This window comes from Apiospora kogelbergensis (genome assembly GCF_038363985.1).
Source record: "Apiospora kogelbergensis strain CBS 113332 chromosome Unknown utg000010l_segment0_segment0, whole genome shotgun sequence".
Classification (NCBI taxonomy): Eukaryota; Fungi; Ascomycota; class Sordariomycetes; order Amphisphaeriales; family Apiosporaceae; genus Apiospora; species Apiospora kogelbergensis.
The window spans coordinates 671540-694283 of NW_027117427.1; the positions used below are offsets into that span (position 1 = coordinate 671540).

Consider the following 22744-nt stretch of genomic DNA (forward strand, 5'->3'; position numbering starts at 1 on the left):
ATGGTGCCCTGCTTGATGATAAGAGCCCTTGAGCCCGTCTTCATTTTTGCGACATCTCAGTCAGTTCAGAACCCATTCTTTGAATTCCCAAGCAATTGCTGGAAATCCATGTACTGAATTCACGCACCAGGTATGTCCCGATGACACTCTTTTGCAAGTACAAGCAGCCGCTCTCTCCCTCCGAATCTCTCGCTCATCTTTCGCCTCAATCGCCAACACGGTCTTTCCCGGCATCACTACATAGTCTTCTGCAATTAGTCTGCTGACTGTCCATTTAGCACTATCTGCAGCTAGCAAACAGAGTGTTCCAGTTCCTCTGGCGTCGAGCGACCTATACATCGTGCTCTCCCGTCTGGTCTTTCGTCTCGCAACGTTCTTGTGCTCCGAAGTAGTCGGCGCCCTTATACCAACCACCCAAACTTCACCCAGACCAATTTCTATACCAATATCGACCCAATATGCCGGATCAAGGAGGCGAGTTCGTTCAAAATTCAATTGCCAACTTTATGCGAAAGAAAGCCAAATTGCAGTGCCATGTCGTCGGGTGTAATACCGACGTCGTCGATACGGATGCCCAGGTCAAACAACATATTACACAATTCCATAAAGAGTTGTTAGAACAAAAAGAGATTTCTGAAGTTATACGCGAATGGAGGAGAGAGCCCCCGCCGCTTTCCAAAACGTGCGGACCCCCTGCCAGCTGTCCCCGAACTGACTTGCACTAATCTCCTATTTGTAGCCAGCGACCATCTCCCAATGGCTCAGAGGTGCGACATACCCAGCCCCTAAAGCAAAGCGCAGCAAGGGGGCCACCTGCGCAGCCTATCCTCCCAAAAGAGAAAGGTACATTGGGCAAGTCGGCTGGAAGAGATTCCAGCCCCGTCCCACGTTCAAGGGCTGTGAAACCTAGGCATGATACCGACTTCAACAGGACGCCGCAGGTTGGGAAGCTCTGGAATGCTCATGACCCAGCGCCTAGCTCACCGCGCACACGTGGAAAGAAGAAAGTCGAGCCACAACCCCCCGTCCGTTCGCGTCCTGCGCTTGTTCAAGACGGCCTAGATGTTTCGGACGAGAATGATACTTACTTCTCACAACTCGAGACCCGTCCTATCGACCACCTCCAATTGGTGGCTGAAGTGAAGGGCATTTATGCGGGATTGGTTATGGTTGAATCCAAGTGTATAGAAGTTGACAATGCCCAGAAGACGCAGACTGATGCCAAACTCAACGACGAGCAGTGGCAGGCTCTCATAGCTTTACATCGCACATTGCTGCATGAGCACCATGATTTCTTCCTGGCATCTCAGCATCCGACTGCCAGTTCCTCGTTGCGAAGACTGGGGGCCAAATATTATATGCCAGGGAGGATGTGGAAGCACGGCATACATGCATTTCTTGAGCTGTTGAGACATCGCCTGCCCGCCTCCCTAGAGCATATGCTAACTTTCATTTACCTCGCTTACTCCATGATGGCACTACTCTACGAGACGGTCCCTGCGTTCGAGGCGATATGGATGGAATGTCTGGGTGATCTTGGACGTTACAGAATGGCCATCGAAGATGATGATTTAAGGGACCGGGAAGTCTGGACTTCCGTTTCACGACGCTGGTACTCGAAGGCCTCCGATGTCGTTTCGGGGACTGGCCGGTTATATCATCATCTCGCCATTCTGGCATGTCCGAACGCGATCCAGCAGTTATTTTACTATTCAAAGGCCCTTTCCGCTTCGGAGCCCTTCGAATCGACCTGGGATTCGATCATGACTTTGTTCGATCCGTTATTGGGTTCTGATAGTCAACATTCTCGTCTTCTACTCATTGATTTCGCTTTTGTTAAGGCTCAAGGCATCATGTTCAGCGGCAAACTCGGCGACGAATATCAGTCTTCAGTGCAAGAGTTTCTCAGCAACCTTGATAGCCACATTAGTAGAACGACTCGAAGATGGATGGAAAGCGGGTAAGTGATATGTACACTTCGGGTGCGGTGCCATGGCTAACACTAAACAGTTACTACATTGGTATTTCGAATTGCTGTGCCCTGTTGTCTTGGGGCAATCAGAATAGCTTCATTTACCAGACCATTCGGCACAAAACGCCAAAGGAGACTGAAGTCGAATACATGAACAGAATGATGCCCGATACGAGGGAACATCAGAATGCAAAGGCCCTGGAGCAAGCTCGTTATCTAGCCGAAGGGACGTACAACAAGGTTTTCTTTAGATTTGCTGACCCCAACATTTTGCCTTACCTTCATACCATACTCGTATTCCATCGACATCTAATTCTCTATCCCTCGGCTATGGCTCTGCTTGAGGATACTTTCCCTTGGAAACTGGTCTCAATGCTTCTCAACTCTCTTTTGCTATCGTGCCGCGAATATGAGAAGATTCAAAGAAGCGATGAGTTTCCACGGCCGGACAAGCAATCACCCAGACCACTACCCGAAGACTTCGCCTTGAGGGGGCTACTTTGGGCTGAGAAGTACTTCCCATCTGATTGGTTCTCCAACGACAAGATTGACGACGATGAGAAGTATTTTGAGGTTGCGTCTATGACGGGTGAACGAAAGGAGAGGATCCTGTGGCTCGGTATTTCTATTGCACGACATGGCAAATGGCTAGTCTACGACGAGGAACTTCACCTCTTCTCTGTTTCATCGCGGTTCGAACAGGAGATTGAAATTACGAGCGTTGACACCGAAATGACCAGTGTTGCTGAGTTGGACACATTGTCACGAGCTTCCACACTTTCTCTGTCTTCAGCTAGCGACAAGGCCATGGAGGAAGCCGATATGCCGCATATCGACGACTTCATCCTTTCCATAGCAAGACAGCCTATCATCCAACAATGAACTGGTCACTACAATACGTTCGCGACCCTTAAGGGCATACACCTGTGGTGCGCCTGCGAACACTGGTAGACCACGAGCCCTACAGCTGTGCCATCAGTCACAAGGAACTTGCACGGTTCATTCTACATCCAGCCTGGTTTACAATCTACACAAATAGCAATCGCCAATCGCCTAGCTACCTTGCATGAGCGGTGCGCACCACACGGTCGACGGTTCATGCAACAAGGGAAAGGCAGAAGCGGGGTAAATAAAGCAGCCAGAGCTAAGGGATCTCGGCTTATGAACCTAGGGCAGTCACAGAAGCAGACGACCAGAGTCCAGGAGAGGAGGAAGATCGATGGAGACCCACCGAAGGCCTCGTTTTCATAGTAGCGCCCAGGGGGCCAGAAGAGAGGATGACAACGCTGATCCAGGGTATTTCATACAAGGGCTTGATGCTTCAGAGGGACGCTCTTATTGAACGGGCCGTAGAGGCCTATGACCAGAGCATTGACACCAAAGAGTATGAGCGTTCGATGGGAGAAATAGAGTTGAAGCTGTCGGAGCAAGAGTATTCACTTGGTTCATGTCTCGCAGATGCCAAAATCGAGGACGGAAGCATGCCTGATGGAAGCAAACTACAACATCCAGCAAGGATGCCGTGGGGCGCCGTGGAGTAGCCAGCGGTGCTCATAGTTTCATTAGCTCCTAGCCGCAATTCGTGCTGATCGCCTGTTTCTACCGCATGGAGACCCGCACTCGCTTTCCCAGATTTCAACTTCTCGGCCCAAGATCGCGACTAAGTATTCGATATCGCCAAGCTCGTTTTGGTACTGGGCTAGCTCGGCGCTGTTAACGGCGCGGTAAAATCTGCTGAGAGGGCGGACCTCTAGTTGAGCATCGCTTGCTTCGCATTGTCGAACATTATTCCAGGTGCCGCAGCGTGTAGTGCCGCCAGGTACGACGACTTGGTGCCCGTGTGATCGTTGCGTTGTTATGTTACCGCTAGTATGCTGCTGGCGACTAGAGACCACTGTTGGTTCATACCAGTCGTAGTGTTGCATCTGACCAGTTGTGTTCGATCCTGAGTCACTCGGAACACAAGAGGCTGCTTCTTCTATCGAAGAACATTGGACTGTATCAACAGTCATCGGTAGGTTGGTGTTCAGCCGGCGTTCAATTCGGTGGCTCGCTACTGCTTCAAACGGAGGCGCGAAGGAGCCTGCCCGGAGGTTTCCACGGTCCTCGAATATATATTGCGGGGTATCGAGCCGTATAGAAACCATTTGATAAGCGATATGTTGTGCCCTTCCCCCATCAGATTGATCGCCATCTGATTCTGCGTCGACCTCAACGAATGTATGGTGCGTGGCCGGTTTGTCGCAAATGCTTGGTCACCCGCTCAGGTATCGAGTTACTCTGAAGGCGTTGCAGGGATTTGAATGTTCATACTCATCGGGATACTATGGCTTCCTTGAAAGTACAATATGTACATACATTATGGACGTGAGGCGTTCTCGCTGTCCGCCTGCGGCGCCATAGCTACTGCCCTACTGCTCACTACTCACGAGTAGTGACTCTTGCCGTCGTCTTCGATGCAGCTCTTCTGGTTCGTACCTACCAGTATTGTACATCAGTCCTTTGCATCTGTTTCTGACCATGCTACTTAAAGCGACTTCTTGCCCTGTAGCTCAAAGTACAGTCGTCAACAAGAGGCCAAGCTACCATTCTGGTCCGCCCGAGTGTCCCATTGTACCCTTTTCGAAGTGCGCCGATTCCGAATGGAACCAGAGTTATCCTGTAACATACAGTACTGTCTTTTTGCTGTGTTAGCTCGAAGAGTCTCACGGGCTGTTTTCGGTCTTGGATTTTGTTGGCTGATTGTGATTCAGAATCGGGATCGTCGCGCAAGTGGCACTGGGAGACGGAATGGACGCCGGACCAGCTTGTGACACCCATACCTGTTCTGATGCGCAGGGCCAGAGCCTGATGTTCTCCCGCTCCGCTTATACCGTTCTGGTAGAGACCGGTCGCCTCAGAGCCTGAACCATCCAGCAGCGTAGTCTCTTTCGCCGCATCCATCGAGAGCTCGAAGATTCTCGCGAGCTGTTTCCGGTCTCGACTTCCTAGTTGCCTGCAGACCTGTTGGCCCTACATACTGTTGGAGTGCAGTGTCGGAAGAGTAGCAGAGCACTAGCGCAACCAGCGGGTCAGGCCTAGAACCCACCGCTGTTAGCGTAGATGGGCCGATGCTCACTTTCGGGTCCCTCCAATTCTTAAGTGATGGTGGGGGGCCGAAACAATCATTCTGGTCCGCACGACCGTAGTCTCCAATTTCACCCTTTTTGACGTGGTGCGCCGATTCGAATGGAGCGAGAATCATCCAGTATCATACAGTATTGCTTTCTGCTGCATCAGCTCGAATACACCCACTGGTTGTTTCCGGTCCTGACGACTGTTGGTCCCTGCTGCTGTAGGGGCGCAGGGCCGGAAGAGTAGCAATGGACTAGCGCAATTGTTTGCAACATAAGCACCGAGTCAATTCGCGACCCCTCCCCATTAGGGCCAACTGCACAACCTCCCCGGTCCGCGCAAGGACTTTTCGTCAAACCGGCTGAAGAGAAGCTGGGCCCGAAATCCTTCCTGCCAACATGGGTTCTGGAACCGGATCAGCAGTGCCCTGAACCGCTGTACGGGGCCCCACTGATGGTGATCTGACCTTCGATCAGCGAGCTATCAGACGATGCCGCTCTGAGTCGATACCCAGTCGTGTAGTTTAGTTAGAAACCATCGACGCAAACGTATTGACGCGCGCCTAAGAGAGCCACATGATGCATCCCTAATGCGAAGCTAATGCGATCTGACTGCATCCCAAGGTTGTCCAGTTTCCCGTCCTGGCATCCCGCAGCCCATCTTGGGCTATTGATTCGGGGCAGCGGAGTATGACCCGAAGACCATGTGCAAAGAAAACAACTTAGTGGAAACAACCCAAAACGTCGTTTTGATTCACGTAATAGCAAAGGATGAACTGTTACCAGGACAACTACAAGCGGAATTATATAATCATGAATTGAAGAATGACATATGGTGCGAGCTACGTAGGGCATTCTGTACCATGTATGGGCCGCTTTGCAAAGAATTTCTGAAGAGCAGAAGCTGGCAAGGATTTTAGCTGGTTGTGGCAGCAAGACATCACGAATCAATCGTATTACACCCGATAGTCTAGGTACGCTACGTCGAATGCCTAGAGATACGAGAAAGTACGAAACAGGATATCAGCACGGGAGATCCAGCGTACAGTGACCCCATGCTACTCCGGGACTACGTACCAGTAGGGCTAGATGCATTTCGGCGAAGCTGACTGCTAGCAAACATTGCTATTCCTGTTAAGCGCTGAAACTAGCATGTATATTCTTGGCCTCTGTGAAGTCCTACCCGATTTGTGGTAGTGTTCAATAGCTCGAGTAATGCATGCTTTAATTCAGCACATACCTTTGCTAGGTTAATTGTTGGGTGCACTTTTCACCGACGACCGCATATATAATCTTACCTTGATTGTGCACCGCATTGAAGTTCGTCCCTGACTGGATGAAGCCTTTCAAGTACCCCGCGCTCGTTGTTTAGCCGGCAGCAGCCTTCAATCCTCGCAAACTCGACCCTTCAGCAAAGATGCCCTACTGCGACCGCGAAGACTCGCCTGAGACTGCAGCCCTGTTGGAGAACTATAACCGACGGCGTGTTCTCAAGGCGACATACGAGGAGAAGAAGGATAGATTCGCAAAAGAAGCCGAAGCGCTTCAGGAAGAGAAGGATAGGATCGCCCAAGAGCTACACATGGTCGACACCAAGTACAAAGCTCTACAGGCAGAACTCGCGCAACTCAGCGCGGGGTATGAAGCTGACAAGACTGGTTTGAGCCACTCTTTGCGACACATGGTAAGTAAACGTTCCAATATACATACAGGTGAATCTGACGTTAACAACCACAAGCTTTGCGATATTGCCGTCACTCCAGATTCGCCATCCTTACCGAATCCTTTACCAACATCGAATGACACATTGATTGAAAATGTGCAGGTGGCATCATGCCAACTCAACTTGTCGCAGTCCAGCGTGGTAGAGGTGGATGCGCCAAGACCTACAAACAGTCAGCCTGGTGCAACACGTACTGGTCGCATCAGCAGACCCCCGCGTCGTTACTCTTCCATTCCCGCGACGACCAGCCCGACTCGCCCTTCGCCCGACTCGTCTACGAAGAATACAAGGGCGGCTGCGAGAGGGTCATCATCCCAGCCTGGTCACGGGACCGTTACAAACGATGCTCCACCTAACAACCGCGCGAAACGGGATCGGCAATGTTATGAGGAAAGTCCTGGGGCCGCCTCTGGGCACGCACGGAAGAAGACAAAGACGGCGGCGGCGACTGAAGAAGACAGGCACGTCTCGATTCCCTCCATCCGCGCAGTCGTTGCGGACGCGAGCTCTTCCAGCAGCCGTTCCTTGGCCATGCACAGTTCCTGCATGATCTCGCTCTTCATGTTTTGTAACTCATCACGGCTACGGCTCTTCTCCCACTGGTATAACCGCAAGTCTTCTTGAAAGCCCTCGAGCTTTTGCATCAAGATCGCGCTGATTTCCTCGGTGGCGTCGAGAACGTCTCGAGCTTCATGATGATGCGGAAGGCGTGACTCTGACAAAGGCTTTGGAGTGACGCATACCTCGCCCTCGCTAGTATCGTATTCGTAACAGCTGTCGGCCATGCCGTAGACTGCCATGGATTGCATCTACTTGCTTTTTGAATGACGATTTCGGATGTGTAGAACGAGGGCGATGAGTCTGATTGCCTTGAACCGGGCGATACCCTGCGTCTGGGTTTTATAATCGGCGTAAAGTATACCAGCGTAGGGCATTGCCGGCGTGCGTGCCAGCTCATAATCGACTCCTGAAATCAGTTGAGCCGCTTTGCAAGCTCGGCAGCGCAATTGCCATGCTTCGTAAGTGGACGCACGTACTGCATCTCTGTCTGGGTGGCGTAGGCGTAATTAGGGATGCTTTGGAGAAGGTGTAGGTCGAGGCAGTTTGGACTGGGGGAATCTGTTGTGGGGTTGGTTGGCATTGGCGGCCGTCGCCTCAGCGCTAGCTTAGGAGGCGCTGAGTCGAAATCGGCTCCTTTGATTCAATACCTATTAGCGGCTGTTGTGATCCTGGAGAGGTCGAAGTGCTCGGCTCCTCTTTTTCTTTTAGTGTTGGAATTTTGAATTTGTATTCTTCCGATTCTCGTAGGAAGCTCTCATCAGGGCGCCGCTTGCCTTAAGGTCTTTCCCAGCAATATATTACGTAGCTGAAATAAGTAGATGCAAATTCCTTTGGATCTTCGGGTACAGAACCAGAGGAGCACTAATGCACCCCGACGCCGAGTGGGCCAGGGAGTCTCTAATTGCGTGCATGGCTTTGTCTTGCGCTAGTTTGCGCATAAGCGTATGCGAGGAAACCGCGTCACTGTGGTGAAATGCAAACATCACTCTCCTTCTCTTCATCACCTCTTCCTTTCGCACCGGGCCGGTATCATCCGCGATATTGATCCGATATTCCTGTCAATAACAGAAGAGTTGGAAGGAAGGGGCCTGGAAGCAGCTGGATACGATGAAGCGCGCGAGAGAGCCACCAGGTGGTTGCGAGAACATCTAGGCGCTGACGCCGATGATCAACAGCATGTTTATTAAGAACATCAACCTAAACAACCAACCCAACGACCAACCAACCAAGAGCCTGTGGTTTGTCAGATAAACCAACCGAACCACGACATTTGGCAAACCAACCAACCGAGAGCCTGTGGTTCGATTGGTTGGTTCATTTACAGCCTTGGTGGCGGCTAGAAAGCCCTTGGCGCCGATTATGACGACACAGCCACAGCAATGACGTCTCAATAAACTTGATTCAAAAAGAAATGACGTCCTAGATCGGGGGGAAACGGTGTAAAGCTGTTGCAGGCAGGGAAACCAAGTCAAAGTATGTTGCAACGAAAACGATACAATTTATCTTAAGCATCTAACCTAACTAGGCTATAAAAACTTGAATCCTGGCGTCCCCTATCTGTTGAATCATGATACACTGGTCGCCATTCACGTGGTATTTAGCATTGGCCGGCTCGCGTCCACGAGTGAGAAAGAACTCTGTAACAGAGATACATAGACTTGGGCAGTCCATTTCTAACTTAGTCAAGGAAAACTGCTCTCAATTGTTTTGAAGGATCGGGTTATAATCTTGTACCTGGTAGTGCTTAGCTGTCCCCTGGTCACCCTCTTCTTTCCATGAAGGCGTATTCTGCGGCAAATATGCCGTTTGGCTGATATAATTAGCGCTGAGTTTCAACGTTGTCGAGAAAATCGTGACGTGTTCCGTGGCAGTTGCCGTCCAGCGCAGCATGAAAAGACCATCTTAAGTGGTGACGTGAAAGATGCGAACATGGATTGTTATGAAACGATTTCACTTGGCGAAGCCAAACTCTTTTCTATGTCCTGCAGCTTTCCTTTGCTGTTATCAGCAAACTTGGGTATCTAGAAGGTCCTGCGAAAGAGCTTCAGCTTCCTTACATCAACATACCCCATTTCAAGATCGTATCATCGCCAGACTGGCTAGAAAGAATTGAGCTCTCCTAAAAACATGAGGATGGCTGACCAAGAGGTAAGCTCCATATCGTAAGGTGTCCGTTATTGATCGCTCGCTTACCTGTTTCTTTTAGGAACAGCCTCATTTTGTAACAAAAGCGGCAGATTTGGAAGACCGATACGAACGGTGAGGTTGATCGCTCCTTTACCGGCCTCACTAAATTGACATCGTTATCAGCATACTGCAATCCAAGCCTGTTGCATTCTTAGTCGGTACGAATGAGGAGAAATATGTGCTTCACAGCGGCGTCGTGGCACGCTTGTCGAAGCCTCTGTGTGTGCTTGTCAATGGCAAGATGAAGGAAGCACAAGAAGATTGCGTGAAATGGCCTCAGGTAGATGAGAAAACCTTTATACGTTTCAGCCAATGGGCGTACACGGGAAGCTACTTGGCTGCAGAGCCTGAAATAATTCTCATCCCCGCCGATATCACGACAGAATCAACCCACGCCACGGCGACATCTGAGACCCCACCAACACATCCGGCGGAAGAGCCGATGCCATCAATCCCACTTCCGCCACCACAGCCAATATCCCAGCAAACTGCTACCTCGGACCAAACAGCCTCTTCATTAGCATTGCTCTTACAGAATGCGCGCAATGTGGAACCCACAAATTGCCGTCGCGGTCATGTGTTTCAGTCTGGTGCTTCGGCCGAGAGCGTTTGCGATACTTGCTCGGAACATTATACGATTGCGACTTGCGCTCATATGAATGCACGCAGAAGATTGTGTCTCTCTCCCAAGTCCACCATGTGCTCCAAGTGCCAGGGACGTTTGAGAAGCACAAAGAAGCTCCAGATGGTCAAGCTCTTTGACCGTCCACACCGTGCAAGGACCTTTCAACCAAGGCCAAACCAGGAAGAGGTGGAGGAATACAAAGAAGTTTTCCTCTCGCATGCAAGATTATATGTCCTTGCAGACATATACGACGTCACCTTGCTTGCGAATCAGGTAGTGGACAATCTTTCAACGACACTAAAACTGTTCACTCTCTATAAGACCCGGATCGGCGACTTTTTTTCATTGGTGGAATATGTTTTCTTGAACACGCAGAAGGAGGATGCCATGCGCAATCTCCTGGTTCTCTACGCTGCTTGCACTATCGAGGAGTTGAATAGGGATAGCAGTCTTGAAGACTTTCTAGAGAGCTGCCCGGAGTTTGCTTCAACGCTAGTAGCTAAATTGATTGGGCGATTGGATTAACGAAACCAAGCTTGGCGGAAGAGTTGAGCGAAGAGAACTGTACTGACGAGGATGGAGCTGTGTTCCAGGCATCCTTGTAGATCTCAAACCTTCCAAGTAGTCGGGATAGCAACATAGACTCACTTCGATGTAATTTAATGTAGGTAGAAAAGCCTCCTCTCGGCACATCGACTCTGCAGTGGCTATCACGGACCCAAAGCTCATTGGGGTACGCCAGTGGAAATCACCTGCCGGATAGTTGACGCTGCATCTATTTAAAGACACTGTACGATTAGGCCAGCCCTTCAATCGCCTCTTCTTCTACGACAAGACTAGCTGCATTCTGGCGTGTTTGTCTCCTCCCAGGCCATAGCTATCGCCATCGTGTGCGTCGTGAGCGCCATTGTCCACTTGGTACTCAATAAAACCGACGGGGAGCAGCGCGAGTCACGGCTTGCGGACGTCCAGCGCCTGCACAGGCTGGATTCCCTCACTATTTTCCAAACCCGAACTTTTCAGGCACTACGAAGATCTCTAGTATTAAGATCCTAGCTTTCAAGCCATTCAGATCACAGATACTATCGGATCAAACACAACCTAAGTATTGATGGGGGCGAAGAATTCTCGCAGAGTTTCAACAGGCCAAATCTCTACTATGAAGACGGAAGGGCAAAAACACCATCGCAGAGATTGCGGAGTTGATCAACAGCACGTATCGGGGGCAAACTGGGATCGTATACACCTTATCTAGGAAGAGAGTAAGCTCTCCCCTTGGAGACTGAGGAGCTTGATATGATTGAATGGGCGTGGTGCTAGCAGAGCGGGCCCCGACGACCGCGTGAACCTCAGGATGCATACCTCGACGTGGTATGCACGCAGTGCTCGACAATTCATCAATCTTATCAATCTTTGAGCGCAATAACCGAATCTCCTTCTCGAGATAAACAATATAAGCTTGAGTAGACCCCAGAAACCCATCAACACGTTCATCCGCCATTCTGTAGCAAATCATTTCGAACCCGATGTAACAAGACTACCGTAGTTCTTATGTTTGGTGCAGGGTCCCCGTCAACTCCAAAACAGGCTTGGTCACGTGCGGTCACGTATCAATGTGGGCCAGAAAAATTAAACCCGATCACAAGGTTGATTCCCGCGGCCAAGCTTGGACATCTCCAAACTCGATCTTACACACCTTATTGTTGATTCCTTAATTCCCTGATCTGAAATCTGCTTAAACAATGACGCCAGTGTCCAGAGGGATGGGCACGTCTGCATCCTTTTCATTGTAATTATCTTCTTTTCGTACGTCATCGTGGGCTTTCAATGGAGACCTTTCATGCTATTGCACGCTTCTCCGTCGTCAGTTTTGGGCCTGGGACTTCAGCACCGAGCCTTACCGGATTAGGCTTGTCCCCAAGGACAAGCCCAATTCAGTATAGTGTATCCGGTGAATCCAGGTCCTGCGTGCCCACCCACCCAGCCATACAAGTCTTCCGTTCGGTATGTGGCCCACCACCTACTTGATTTATTTCCGCACCTCTATTGGATGCTGTTCAAGAATGGACAAGCTCGGGTGAAATAGCCCAGATGGGAAAAGGAAAGCATAATGGCGGCTGGATGATCATTTGGGCCCCCTTTACATGAACATGAACTTGGAACACCACCAGAAGGATAGTGGCAAGCCCTCATTTGTGATATCTGGGTACTCTCATGCTGCTCTGGCCTTGGCTTGCAGGGTTACGAACGAACCAAGCCGCCGTCCAGTCCTTTGACCAGCGATTTTATATCCACACTTCCTCCTCCCCCCTGGTAATTCTGACCGTGCATGATGTCCTCGTCCCGGATGGCCCGCGGTGGTTTGGATACTACTGAGGTGCAGGCATGATCTCCAACTCAGAACTTGCTCGTAAATATAACGTACGTCTGCTGCAGGTCATCCATCTCCAGGTTGCCTCGTTCTGACCATCTATTTTTCTTGTCCCACAATGGCGCCCCTTGTCGAATGGGAGATGCCATTTGTTGTCTCGATACTTATCTTGACTGCCACACTCATTTCTATCATTGTCGACATGTGTATCACGTTGTCGCGGAGATGGGAGATGCAGGATAATCTGGAAAAGACGAGAGTCATTTCTGCATTCCCCATATCCTTTGATATATTATGTTACATCGAGGTCCTCACTGCTAGTGTAACCAGTCTTTACCCTTTTTGCCATTGGGTTTACACGGCATAGCTACTGGCTGGTGGCTCTGCCCGGGTTATGGCACAGCGTCTGTGTTGTTGTGTGTCGCCCTGCCACTCCTGCTAAATGTGTACTAACTTGCGTAGCGAAGGATGTTCATTGGTACAATACCCATCGATCGAGACGTCGATGATCGATGGACCGACCATTGGAAACGTACGGTTCCTATAGCGATTGCGTACCTTGGTACAATCGGTACTGCGGGCTTTTTCGCTGGCGTTCTTGTGATTCAATCACTCGAAGCCATGAAGGGCCTGGTGCTGGGTCCTTGTGCGCTTAGTGGGATTTTCGTTCTTTGGAAGTGTATCTACTACACGTCCTTGGTTGCCAGGATGAAAGGTGGAATGCATCGCATCTTGTTTCATGCGATTTTCGTCCTACAGTGCGCTTCCGTGCTGGGGAGTAGCTGAGCCAATCCAGAACTCGATCCTAGCTCCGGCCACCTGGCAGTACTCCCAAGTACGGATAAGGGCTCAGAGAGCAGCACGCGCTCGCTGTACTCCGAATCTCCAATGCGGCCCTTATGGTCCTTACCCACCTTGTACCTCTCTAGTCTGTCCGTATGCTCTGCACCGATTTCTGACCCATGCTACTGAACACTGCTTCGATACGCTTGCCCTCGTATCGCAAGGTACCGTCGTCGAAAAGTGACCGACATAGTACTTAACGCTACCACCTATGGGTAGGCCAGTTTGCAAAGCAGAGGCTTCTCGAGCTGGAAGGCTCCTCGTAGCCGGTCCAAACGATGATCAGGTTCTACATACGGGTATCGTACTGTATTGTCCAGTCATGTAGCGTATTGCTCACCTCAGCCAGACGGCCTGAACGGGAGCCGACGGTCGCATGGCTCTGGCCAAGTTCCTTGTTTGGGCTAGTTCAGTCCCATCACGACATAATCTCAGCGGGCGGCGGACAGTGAAGCGCATTTAGTCGTACTCGTACATAATCTTCAGTGCTGCCCTTATTATTCGTACTTACCCGTATCTCTAGGCAAAACACACTCATTCTGCATCGTTTCCTGACCGTGATAAGGAAAGCTATTCCGATATCCTGAGCTTCGTATCTCGAGGCCCAGCCGCTAAGAAGTGGCCAGCGCAGGACAGTGCAGTACTCAAACCTGCCCACTTAGAGTTCGTCGAAGCTCGCGATTTCGATAAGGAAGTGCTTCTTGGTAGCCGGTGTATGTCTATAATTCCGAGGACAGTAAGCTACTCAACTGCTTCTTGGACTTCGTTGTTGGGACCAGGCCCATTCACGAGAGGCAGCCGAAACGCATCTGGTTCTCAAGTACTCGTACAGTAGCATGTGCTCGCTATACCCCAAATCCTCAATACAGCTCTTCTGATTCATACCTACCGTATCATAAAGCAATAGAGCAGTTGTTGGCATCTGTTTCTGGCCATGCTACCTGAAGATATCTCGACCCTATTGGCTTCGTACCCACGGCACAGTCGTCAAAAAGAGACCGGTGCAGTACTGAGGGTGTGATTCATATGTAGCTCATTTTGCGACGCTAGAGAGTTCTCGATTAGGAAGTGCTTTTTTGCAGCTGGTTTAAAGGTATCTCGCCAAGCTTGGCATTCGGATTGTGGCCCTCATGCTGTGCGTACCCTTTCGTACGTACAGGATTGTACACGATCAACCATCGACGACTAGCCTTTGCCATCCCGGAGAAGACACTCGAATGCCACAATAAATAGTCCCCTTGTGGGCCGCGAGTCACTAACGGCCTCCATATCAACAGGGGCGAATCGGAGGACGGCTCGGCCCGTCCTCGGTATCCACTACTCTGCTTTTCCTCAGGAATGAAGGGTCTAGAAACTATCGGCCGCGAATGAGAAGCATGGTGGTTTGGTGCAGGGTTCGTCATCGGGCGGATCCGCTGGAAAACAGTCGCCCGGAGCCGATGAAACTAGGACCACACATCCGCCCGCAGGGCGGGCAAAATATTTCAGTCTTCAGCCAGCCGACGGGGGGATTTACACCTGAAGTCAGCGGATCCGACGGATCCGTCGGCTGCAGCGGCTGCCCCTGTTTTACGGAGGAATTAGTCCGTACCCCCACTATCTACCGGATTGGGTAGATTTGAGGATCATGGAAATGACCAAGACTAGTGTCGAGATGATATACATGGTGTTGAGATACCCATCCCTAATTACCACCATCTCTACACTACTATAAATCAAGCCCATCAAACGTTGTGTCACGAATCAGTCCCTCCCAGTTATCACCATTCAATAAATGTAATGGGATTTGCGGCGTATATATGCCGGCAGTACTCCACGATGCAATACTCTGCGCCCACCCTACTGCCTGCCTCCTCAATCTCAACCTCAGCGGTGTGATGATCCGATTGGTCCTATTAAACTGCCGTTCAGTTTCAGCCGTAGACGAGGGGATTGTCAACATGTCAGTGGTCATGTACGAAAGGCGCGGGTACTGTAGCACGCCGACCTCGCGCCACCAGCGTATAGGGTCCATCACGTAGACAGGTAGAGTACAAACAGACTCTGCAAGATATCGGGTGAGTTCGTCTTCCACAATCGGGTCTACCACTGTCACTTGATGCCTAGTGACTCGGGCGTTATTACGCCTTTTTTGCTGTGTTTCGGGCTCCGACATGAGGGTATTCTGCCCTTGTTTACGTTTCTGTAAAAAGATAGCCCTCGACGTAACAAAATCGAGGTCTCTCTCCTCCTCTCTTTGGACGTTCTCACGCTGCGGCAACTCCCTGGGACGAATCAGTTCACTGCGCTACTAAATTATCACTAAACCACTTACCGATTTGCGTAGATGTCTTCCCACATTTTCCTCATCCTTTGTAGAACATCGTCTACCCACTGGGTAGACTGCCGGCTTGGGAGTTCTTTCCAGAGCAATTCGAGATGTGCTATCTTACGACAGGGATGCAAGATTACTGCTGCGTAATAAGCCAAAGAGGTCATCCGTGGTAGTAGCTATCCAGCTTTGACCAAGCCAACCGAAGGTATACTTTTATCAGTCGGATCGTCGCAGTGTCCAACCCGTCGAAGATGCGGACCATTGCCAGCATCTTTCTGCGATCGTCGCCAACAACATCCTCGACAATCTCTCCACCCATGGCAAGTTCGAGGTGATCCAAGAGATTCTCGATTGCAGGGAAGTACTCTGTGAGCCCACCGCACGTTGATCTCGCAGACGAGACAATGCCGCGGCCTTGTAGCTATTTCGACACGATCTTGAAGGGCTGAAGGATTTTCTGGATGATGCCTACTACCTTCCACTCCTGTGAAGTGAGCCGTTCGTTGAGGACAGGCGGCCTATCTGCGACATTGCCACAGGATTGTTCCCACGTGCCCTCCAAGTCGTGGAACATTTGCTTGATAGCATCCTCTAGTAGCAATGCGCGGCTGAACATAGCCTCGTCGGACTCCCATCGTGTGGCCAAGCCTCCACATCAATCCATTCCACCCACGAGGCAATACAATTGCGTGGATTGCTCGCCAGCAACTTGCCCACCGTATTGCGTTGCCGAAATTGAGCAATATGAGGGTTCAGTGGATGGATTGCCCATCCAGTGGACAAACTGTCAGGGGTAATCTCATAGGACATGAGAGCCAGGTTCAAAGACCACGTGCGAGACTCAACTTATCAGAGATCTCTTTGGGGGTTGGAAGTTATAGGGGTTAAATTATATCATCATTTACCTCCCTCACCATGTTTCTAGTGTGCACTCCTATTGAAAGACTCTGGCATAGACAAATAGCCTAAATGATTTCATCGTCGCTGGCCTCGTCGCTCACCTTGTCACTCACCACGTCGTCGCCACTCCAAGCCCATCCTACCGCCTGTTTGGCCCTCTCCTCGTCGTCGACGATCGACGATACCTTGTCAATCCTCTCTTTATCGTCGTAGGCCATCAGTACAGGGTCCAAATCCCTGATAATGCCTGACCTGTACCATGAACGGAGTGCCTGGCAAACACTAACAGTGATGGCGTCGAGCGATGTTCTCTGCGCAGTCACCATTCGCCCAGTTGACGAGAATAATCTCTCCACCTCTGCTGACATTGGGGGTATCGTAAGGAAATCGAGGGCCATCTGGGATAACCTAGGATACTTATCGCGCATCCCGTGCCAATAGGCGATTGGGTCCAGGCAATCCTCGCGCTCAGACTCGTTAGCTAGCCAGTAGTGGTACTCGTCACCAGGAATTCGCATGGCCTGGGCTCGGTGTTGAACCTCCACAACGCGCCGTTTGCGCGCCTGTTTGTCAAACGGGTTAGGCCAGTTTCTCTTCAACCCAGTTGTTGTAGCTTGTGGCGTATCTTGGCACTCAGGTATAGGCTTTGACTGATATTCGGTCTCCCAAACCCCGCGAACGATAGCCTTAGCGTGGGCCACCCAGCCAGGTCTAGCCTCCCACTGGTCTTCAAACCAGGCCCAGCCGTACCCGGGATGAAGTGCTAACGCGATATAGTAGATAGGAGTCTCGTCAAGCTCTGGTGTTATTCTTAGTTGGGCGCACTACTCACTGTATGGGGAGGTTGGTAACCGGGTTCGCTTACTGCTGTAGTAGTGATTAAGCTTGTCCCAGGCCAAGTTAATGCCGATTCTGAACTGTTCAGGGTCTGGGAAGTCCTCTGCCTGTTGCTTCTGGTCTTCCAGCATTGTGAGAAGCTGCTCATACCCTAGTATGGTGTCCCAGACGTTCCCGTAAGATCCTGTGAAGCCATGCCTGCGTCGGCGTATCTGGCCATCACCCTCCAACGTTAGCACCACATCCTCGTAATGTCCTAGGATCTCCCCAAGCCGTTCCAGCGCGATCCAGTCGTTGGTAGTGAGCTCAGCGCCATCTTCCAAGATCCTAGGCCTCTTAGCGCTCTTCTTCAGCATGCCATTCCTATTGGTGTTTTCTTCCTCCCACTCTTGCTTGTATTTTGCGACTAGAAAGCGCAGATAAGGCTTCAGTCGCAAAGCCCGCCGTATCATGTACAGCTGCGAGAGCCAGCGGGTATCGTTATCTCGGACCACCTTGAGAGGCTTCTTAGCCTTTGGAGCATTGAGTTTGCCGGCTTGAGTATCCTCGAGTTGGAGCTGTTTAAGCCAAAAAGCCAGGCGTTGGGAGCGGAAGATATCGTAAACGAAGTTGTGCAACTTGCCTATCAGCAAATGTTATTGGATACTGTGAACAAGCAAACCATTTAATAAACATGCACGGGTGTAGTGCCGCTCAAATGGGGACTTGGTTCTTACCAACAGGTCCTTTGGACTGCCAGCGTTCCCATTCGGTATCGGAAATAATATGCGCACCGGTAGGATCATCCTCGAGCGCATCCGCATGGTTGCCAAAGAGCAAAGCGCGTGCCGAGATGTTCAATACGTGCCCCAAACAGCGTCCCCGGCGCTTCCGGCCATCAAAGCCAAGCGACTCACCAATATAATCCATCGCTGTATCGTTATTAGAGGCGTTGTCAAGCGCGAAGTATCCAATCTTGTCGTTGAGCTCGAATTCGCTGATGATCTAGTCATGGGGTAAGCTAACATTGGCTTCTTATTTTATCGCAACAACTACTAACTTGAACAACCACCGCAGCGATGTTTTCGCCTGTATGGCGCTCGGCGAGTTCTGGAACGCTGATTATGACCTTCTGAGGCTTGTTAGACTCATTTCTGAAGAAGCAGGCAATCCCATATAGTGGTTGGCGGGTGCGCGATGTCCAGCCATCAAACGAGATGTGAATTTTGCCTGGGGCGCGCTTGAGTGTGGCGATAACCTCGCCTTTGTGTTTCGTGTACTGTTGGTCAATCAGGCGTCGTACAGAGGTATCTACAAGATGGGCTTTGCGTTTGGCCACGCTCGGGTTGAGGTAATCGAACACGGCTCGGAGATTGGGGTCCTCTGCTTCGGTGAACGGCTTGTTAGCGTCAACCAACCACTGGACAACAAGGCGCTGGAAGTGTTGTTTATCGAACGACCTGACGAGCTTGTTGGCAATCTGCTGATCACGCTCCGTCATAGTATCGAGGCCAAGAAGCTGAGTGATTGACCGTTGCTTTGGCTGCACCTGAGCCTGGTAGTTCTTAGCATGGTGTTTCTTTTCGGCTGTGCCCTGGCCTTTGCCGACAGGCGCACTGACACCATGCTCCGTGAACAGGTGGTTGACAATGTTCTGTGTTCCTTTGGAAGCTCGAGCAGTTGGCCTTTTACAACCGAGGTAGACACATTGCTTACAAACCCAGAGGCGCTTCTCGAGGTGCTGGACGTCGTATCCGAAATCCCAGAACCAGCCAGGAAGATCTCTAGGTCGTTCTGACCACGTGAAGCCCGGGAAAGCCTTGAATAGTCGCCTTTCACGTTCAGCAGCGTCTACTTCCCGGGTGTTAGGTAGTAGGGATGCGCATGTTAGGGTATCCAGTGTGATAGCGGAGTTAGGCATCATAGAAAGTAAAATATTGAAGATTCGGGACGAAAGAACAGACGCAGGAAGAATGAAAAAAGAACTGTTACTGGCGGAGCTGTAAATCTTATTATTTCCTTGGAATTTGGTTTCGCTAGGTAGGGGAGGCCTGGACTGGTAGGCTAGGATAGGAGATTAGTTAGTTTGACAGACTCAGCACTTACGTTATACTGGATCGGGCTAGATACATTAGTAAATATGGGTCCGGCAATTTTAGCAACCAGATCCACGCAACTGCCCGGTTGGGTGGATTGCGTGGGGATTGCCTTACTAAGCAAAGAGGCCTCGATGGATGGCAGTGGGCGTGGATTGCTGAGCAATATTGCCGTGGATTGCTCTGGAGTGGATGGATGTGGAGGCTTGACCACGTGGAAAGAAAGTACTCCTGTGGTAGCCACAGACATTCTGACTCGGAGCAGATTCGACCAGCTTCAGACTAGGTCTCGCAATAGTTTGGCATCTTTGCGCTTCACCTGAGGCGCTCCCTTCATCTAATGTTGTTGCCAGTTCGCATCTAACGAAGCGAGCCTTAAGCATCTGCGAGCTCTTATCGGATGCAGTAGGATAAGAATACTGGATAGTTCTGGTTCCGATGTGAATCGTATGCTCACCAAGCCTGGATTCAATCATTTTGGTAGGCGACCATTGTTACGCGGTGGATGGCTGCAAACTTAGTCAGGCATGATTAACCAAGGTACTTGCGTCTAAAGGAAGTTATCGAAGAATATACGACCGAGAAAGTGGCTGAATACGTAATAAAAGGACAGATGTCAGTAGCAAGCGCCTTCAGGAGGTGCACTACTGCTGGGGCTAATGTTAGAAGGATAGAAGGGCCTCTCAGACTGTGGCAGTTGACAAACACAGTTGCGTACGACTGTCGGTTCCCGTTCAGCTTCTCTGGCCAAGCGGATACGAATCCAACCCTCAGGCTCTGCGCGACATGCTAGGTCGTTTCTAGCTGCCACGGTAGACACAGACTTCCAGGAGGCCCCGCTATTCCTGGCATGGCAGGTAGAGACGACCCCGACGCTGAGATGGTGCGAAGCAGTGAGTAGCACAAGTCGGGCACGGTACAGTACTCTTGAAGAGGCTTGCGCTTTTGCTCATGGTGGCTCGGTCACAACTGCGAGTCAACCAAGCGACTACAGAGACTACAGGCTACAGAGACTACAGGCTACGGCATTCACAACAGCCTTGCAGTACTTTGAGAATGGTAAGTGAGAAAATGACTCGACTCTAAGAGGTTACTAATGAGTCTCAGGGCGTTGTGACGACGACATTGATTTGTCGAAATCAATAAGATTTACGGGACAAGGCCGACCAAGCGACTCGAGAAGATCATGCCGTGCAGGGCTCGCCCGAACATGAGGAAGGCATCATTCGGAAACGTATATAACAAGTTTACTAACTTTACTGGGCAAATAAATAGGGGTTACAACGAATACATTTCTTGCCACCCCCTGTGAAAAGCTCCCAACCAACCAAATAAGAAGCGTTCCAAGCGAATAATATTAATTCATGCGTCACACCATGCAGAACGCCTTGTAATCCCAATATAAGTAGAATCACCCGCCCATCATTGCCATTTCCCTTCATACAGCATCTACCTACACAGTGATAGTTAGCATCAAGCAGCATCAACGACGAGCCATCACTCCCGACTTCCCTCGTAACCGCCACTGAACACACTTCACTATTACGGTTTTCGACTCAATCGTTGATCGTCTAGACGCGTCCTGAGGTTAGATTCTTCCAATCTACATCATCTTATAATCTGAGCTACCCCTTCGCCTACTTGAACCACTTTGCCCAAGCCTATGTCCTCTTTCCAGCCACTTTCTTGCGATGTCTGGCGCCAAACGGATTGTTCGATCTCGACTTCTCAAGAACACATATCTTTTCGAAATAGAAATCGAGGCTGGTGGCCAAACAGAATGGAAGGGCGAAGAAGAGGTGCAGCGCAAGGACGACTCACTCTTATATGATTTCTGGGATGAAAGAAAGGGCCGAGATACATGCTTGAAAAAGAGTGGGATTCGCTCTCCGAAGTATCATGTCTTTGAGATACTTGACTACGACTTCAAGAAAACAACGTACAAGGTTCAATGGGTAGGGTACCGACCGACAAACACAACTTGGGAGAAGGAAGAGATGGTACACGAAATTGCGCCGATCCCACTATGTAGATATTGGAATCTATATTGGAGGAAACAGTGCGTTGTTAAGAAATATGAAGTAGATGGAGGTGATAAATACGCATTGGGGATCGGTATGGCCTTATCTCTCTATCCCACCGCTACAGGCCTGCCTTTCCGGAAGGGTCCAAAGCCTTTCAGTTACGCTTATGTAAAGGGGAAAGAGCAAGAGATTATCTGGGTTGATGACGAGACGATTCTTCGCTGGAGCAAGCTGAAAATGGGATGGCATAAGTACAGTAAAGGGAGTTACGAGTTTTTGCATGACACGGGGTTCTGGGATCTCTTTCGCAAGCTACGAAAGAAGAAATAGGGACATACTTCTCGTCACTGGGGTAATTTTTGGTAGTGATGTTATTGTTTATGCTTCCACTAGCATAAGTTAGAGTCAATTCTTCCGGGATAGGGGTGCTTGAACGGCGATAATAGAGCATAAAAAGTTAGGAGGACCTCTATTTACGAGCTTGTTTACTTCTTAAGTCTGGTCTAATACAAGTACGGCAGCCCGAAGCTCGCCTGTATCTAGGTAAGTGCCCGTCTAGCGCTGTCTTTGTCGGGACGCCTCCTGCCTCAACTCGACCATCACCTTCGCAACAGTAGCCAGCAAGTGCGCTACACCATTTCAATAAAATCCTCAGTTCTGTTGGTCTTACAGTACTATTTGTTGGACTGCAAGTAGCTATGGCGTATTAGCGCGACTAGTGGGCTAGGCCCCATAGGAGCACCGTCATTCGCGTAGAGCTGGTTCGAGACCCTGGAGCGCGCAATTGGACCTCGCCTAAACACGCAGGAGAGAAGCCGGGCGAGAAACACTTCTTGCCAAAATAAATTCTGAACCAGGTCAGCAGCTACCCAGGAGAGGGCACCTGCACCGGACTGCCGCTTGGACTCACTCCCCGTGGGTGTAGCGTAGCGTCAGAAGCGATGCAGCCCTCCGGGTCCCTTGTAGCGTAGGGCCCGAAAATCCAACTGTTACCCGTGTGCCGTTTCCACCGCAGTGCCCATTCCCCCGTGCATTCAACACCTGGTGGTCGAAGTTCCTGATCTCCCAAGCAAAGTTGCCGAGGGTCGCAGCCTGGCAGCCTGTCGCATTCGTCCGGCTGCGCATTGGCGAAGCAGCTGCCGATAGAGTAGTCAAGACGGTGATCGCGTAAGCATACCGCTGTGCCAAGGTCTACAGAC

The 22744-nt window shown here is 50.5% G+C and overlaps 6 protein-coding genes across 6 annotated transcripts; 5 read left to right on the forward strand and 1 right to left on the reverse strand.

The window, feature by feature from the left end:
* Nucleotides 1-458: 458 nt before the first annotated feature.
* Nucleotides 459-2854, forward strand: PG998_014308 (uncharacterized protein; the record flags this gene model as incomplete). Its single annotated transcript, XM_066881124.1, has 3 exons — nucleotides 459-613; nucleotides 740-1960; nucleotides 2011-2854. The coding sequence occupies 3 exons, from the start codon at nucleotides 459-461 to the stop codon at nucleotides 2852-2854; spliced, it is 2220 nt and encodes a 739-aa protein (XP_066723976.1).
* A 395-nt stretch (nucleotides 2855-3249) lies between these two features.
* On the forward strand, nucleotides 3250-3513 carry PG998_014309 (uncharacterized protein; the record flags this gene model as incomplete). The annotated part of the gene is made up of 1 exon (XM_066881125.1): nucleotides 3250-3513. One exon carries the CDS (start codon nucleotides 3250-3252, stop codon nucleotides 3511-3513), a length of 264 nt encoding a protein of 87 aa, XP_066723977.1.
* Nucleotides 3514-6502: 2989 nt separating this feature from the next.
* On the forward strand, nucleotides 6503-7164 carry PG998_014310 (uncharacterized protein; the record flags this gene model as incomplete). The annotated part of the gene is made up of 2 exons (XM_066881126.1): nucleotides 6503-6773; nucleotides 6911-7164. The coding sequence occupies 2 exons, from the start codon at nucleotides 6503-6505 to the stop codon at nucleotides 7162-7164; spliced, it is 525 nt and encodes a 174-aa protein (XP_066723978.1).
* Nucleotides 7165-9496: 2332 nt separating this feature from the next.
* On the forward strand, nucleotides 9497-10706 carry PG998_014311 (uncharacterized protein; the record flags this gene model as incomplete). The annotated part of the gene is made up of 3 exons (XM_066881127.1): nucleotides 9497-9517; nucleotides 9576-9628; nucleotides 9680-10706. 3 exons carry the CDS (start codon nucleotides 9497-9499, stop codon nucleotides 10704-10706), a joined length of 1101 nt encoding a protein of 366 aa, XP_066723979.1.
* A 4367-nt stretch (nucleotides 10707-15073) lies between these two features.
* Nucleotides 15074-19997, reverse strand: PG998_014312 (reverse transcriptase; the record flags this gene model as incomplete). Its single annotated transcript, XM_066881128.1, has 11 exons — nucleotides 15074-15659; nucleotides 15710-15784; nucleotides 15952-16130; nucleotides 16182-16357; nucleotides 16933-16970; nucleotides 17027-17408; nucleotides 17475-18068; nucleotides 18163-18430; nucleotides 18486-19481; nucleotides 19532-19547; nucleotides 19639-19997. 11 exons carry the CDS (start codon nucleotides 19995-19997, stop codon nucleotides 15104-15106), a joined length of 3639 nt encoding a protein of 1212 aa, XP_066723980.1. The 3' UTR covers nucleotides 15074-15103.
* A 1215-nt stretch (nucleotides 19998-21212) lies between these two features.
* PG998_014313 (uncharacterized protein) lies at nucleotides 21213-21875 on the forward strand (the record flags this gene model as incomplete). The annotated part of the gene is made up of 2 exons (XM_066881129.1): nucleotides 21213-21521; nucleotides 21582-21875. 2 exons carry the CDS (start codon nucleotides 21213-21215, stop codon nucleotides 21873-21875), a joined length of 603 nt encoding a protein of 200 aa, XP_066723981.1.
* Between the last annotated feature and the right edge of the window lie 869 nt (nucleotides 21876-22744).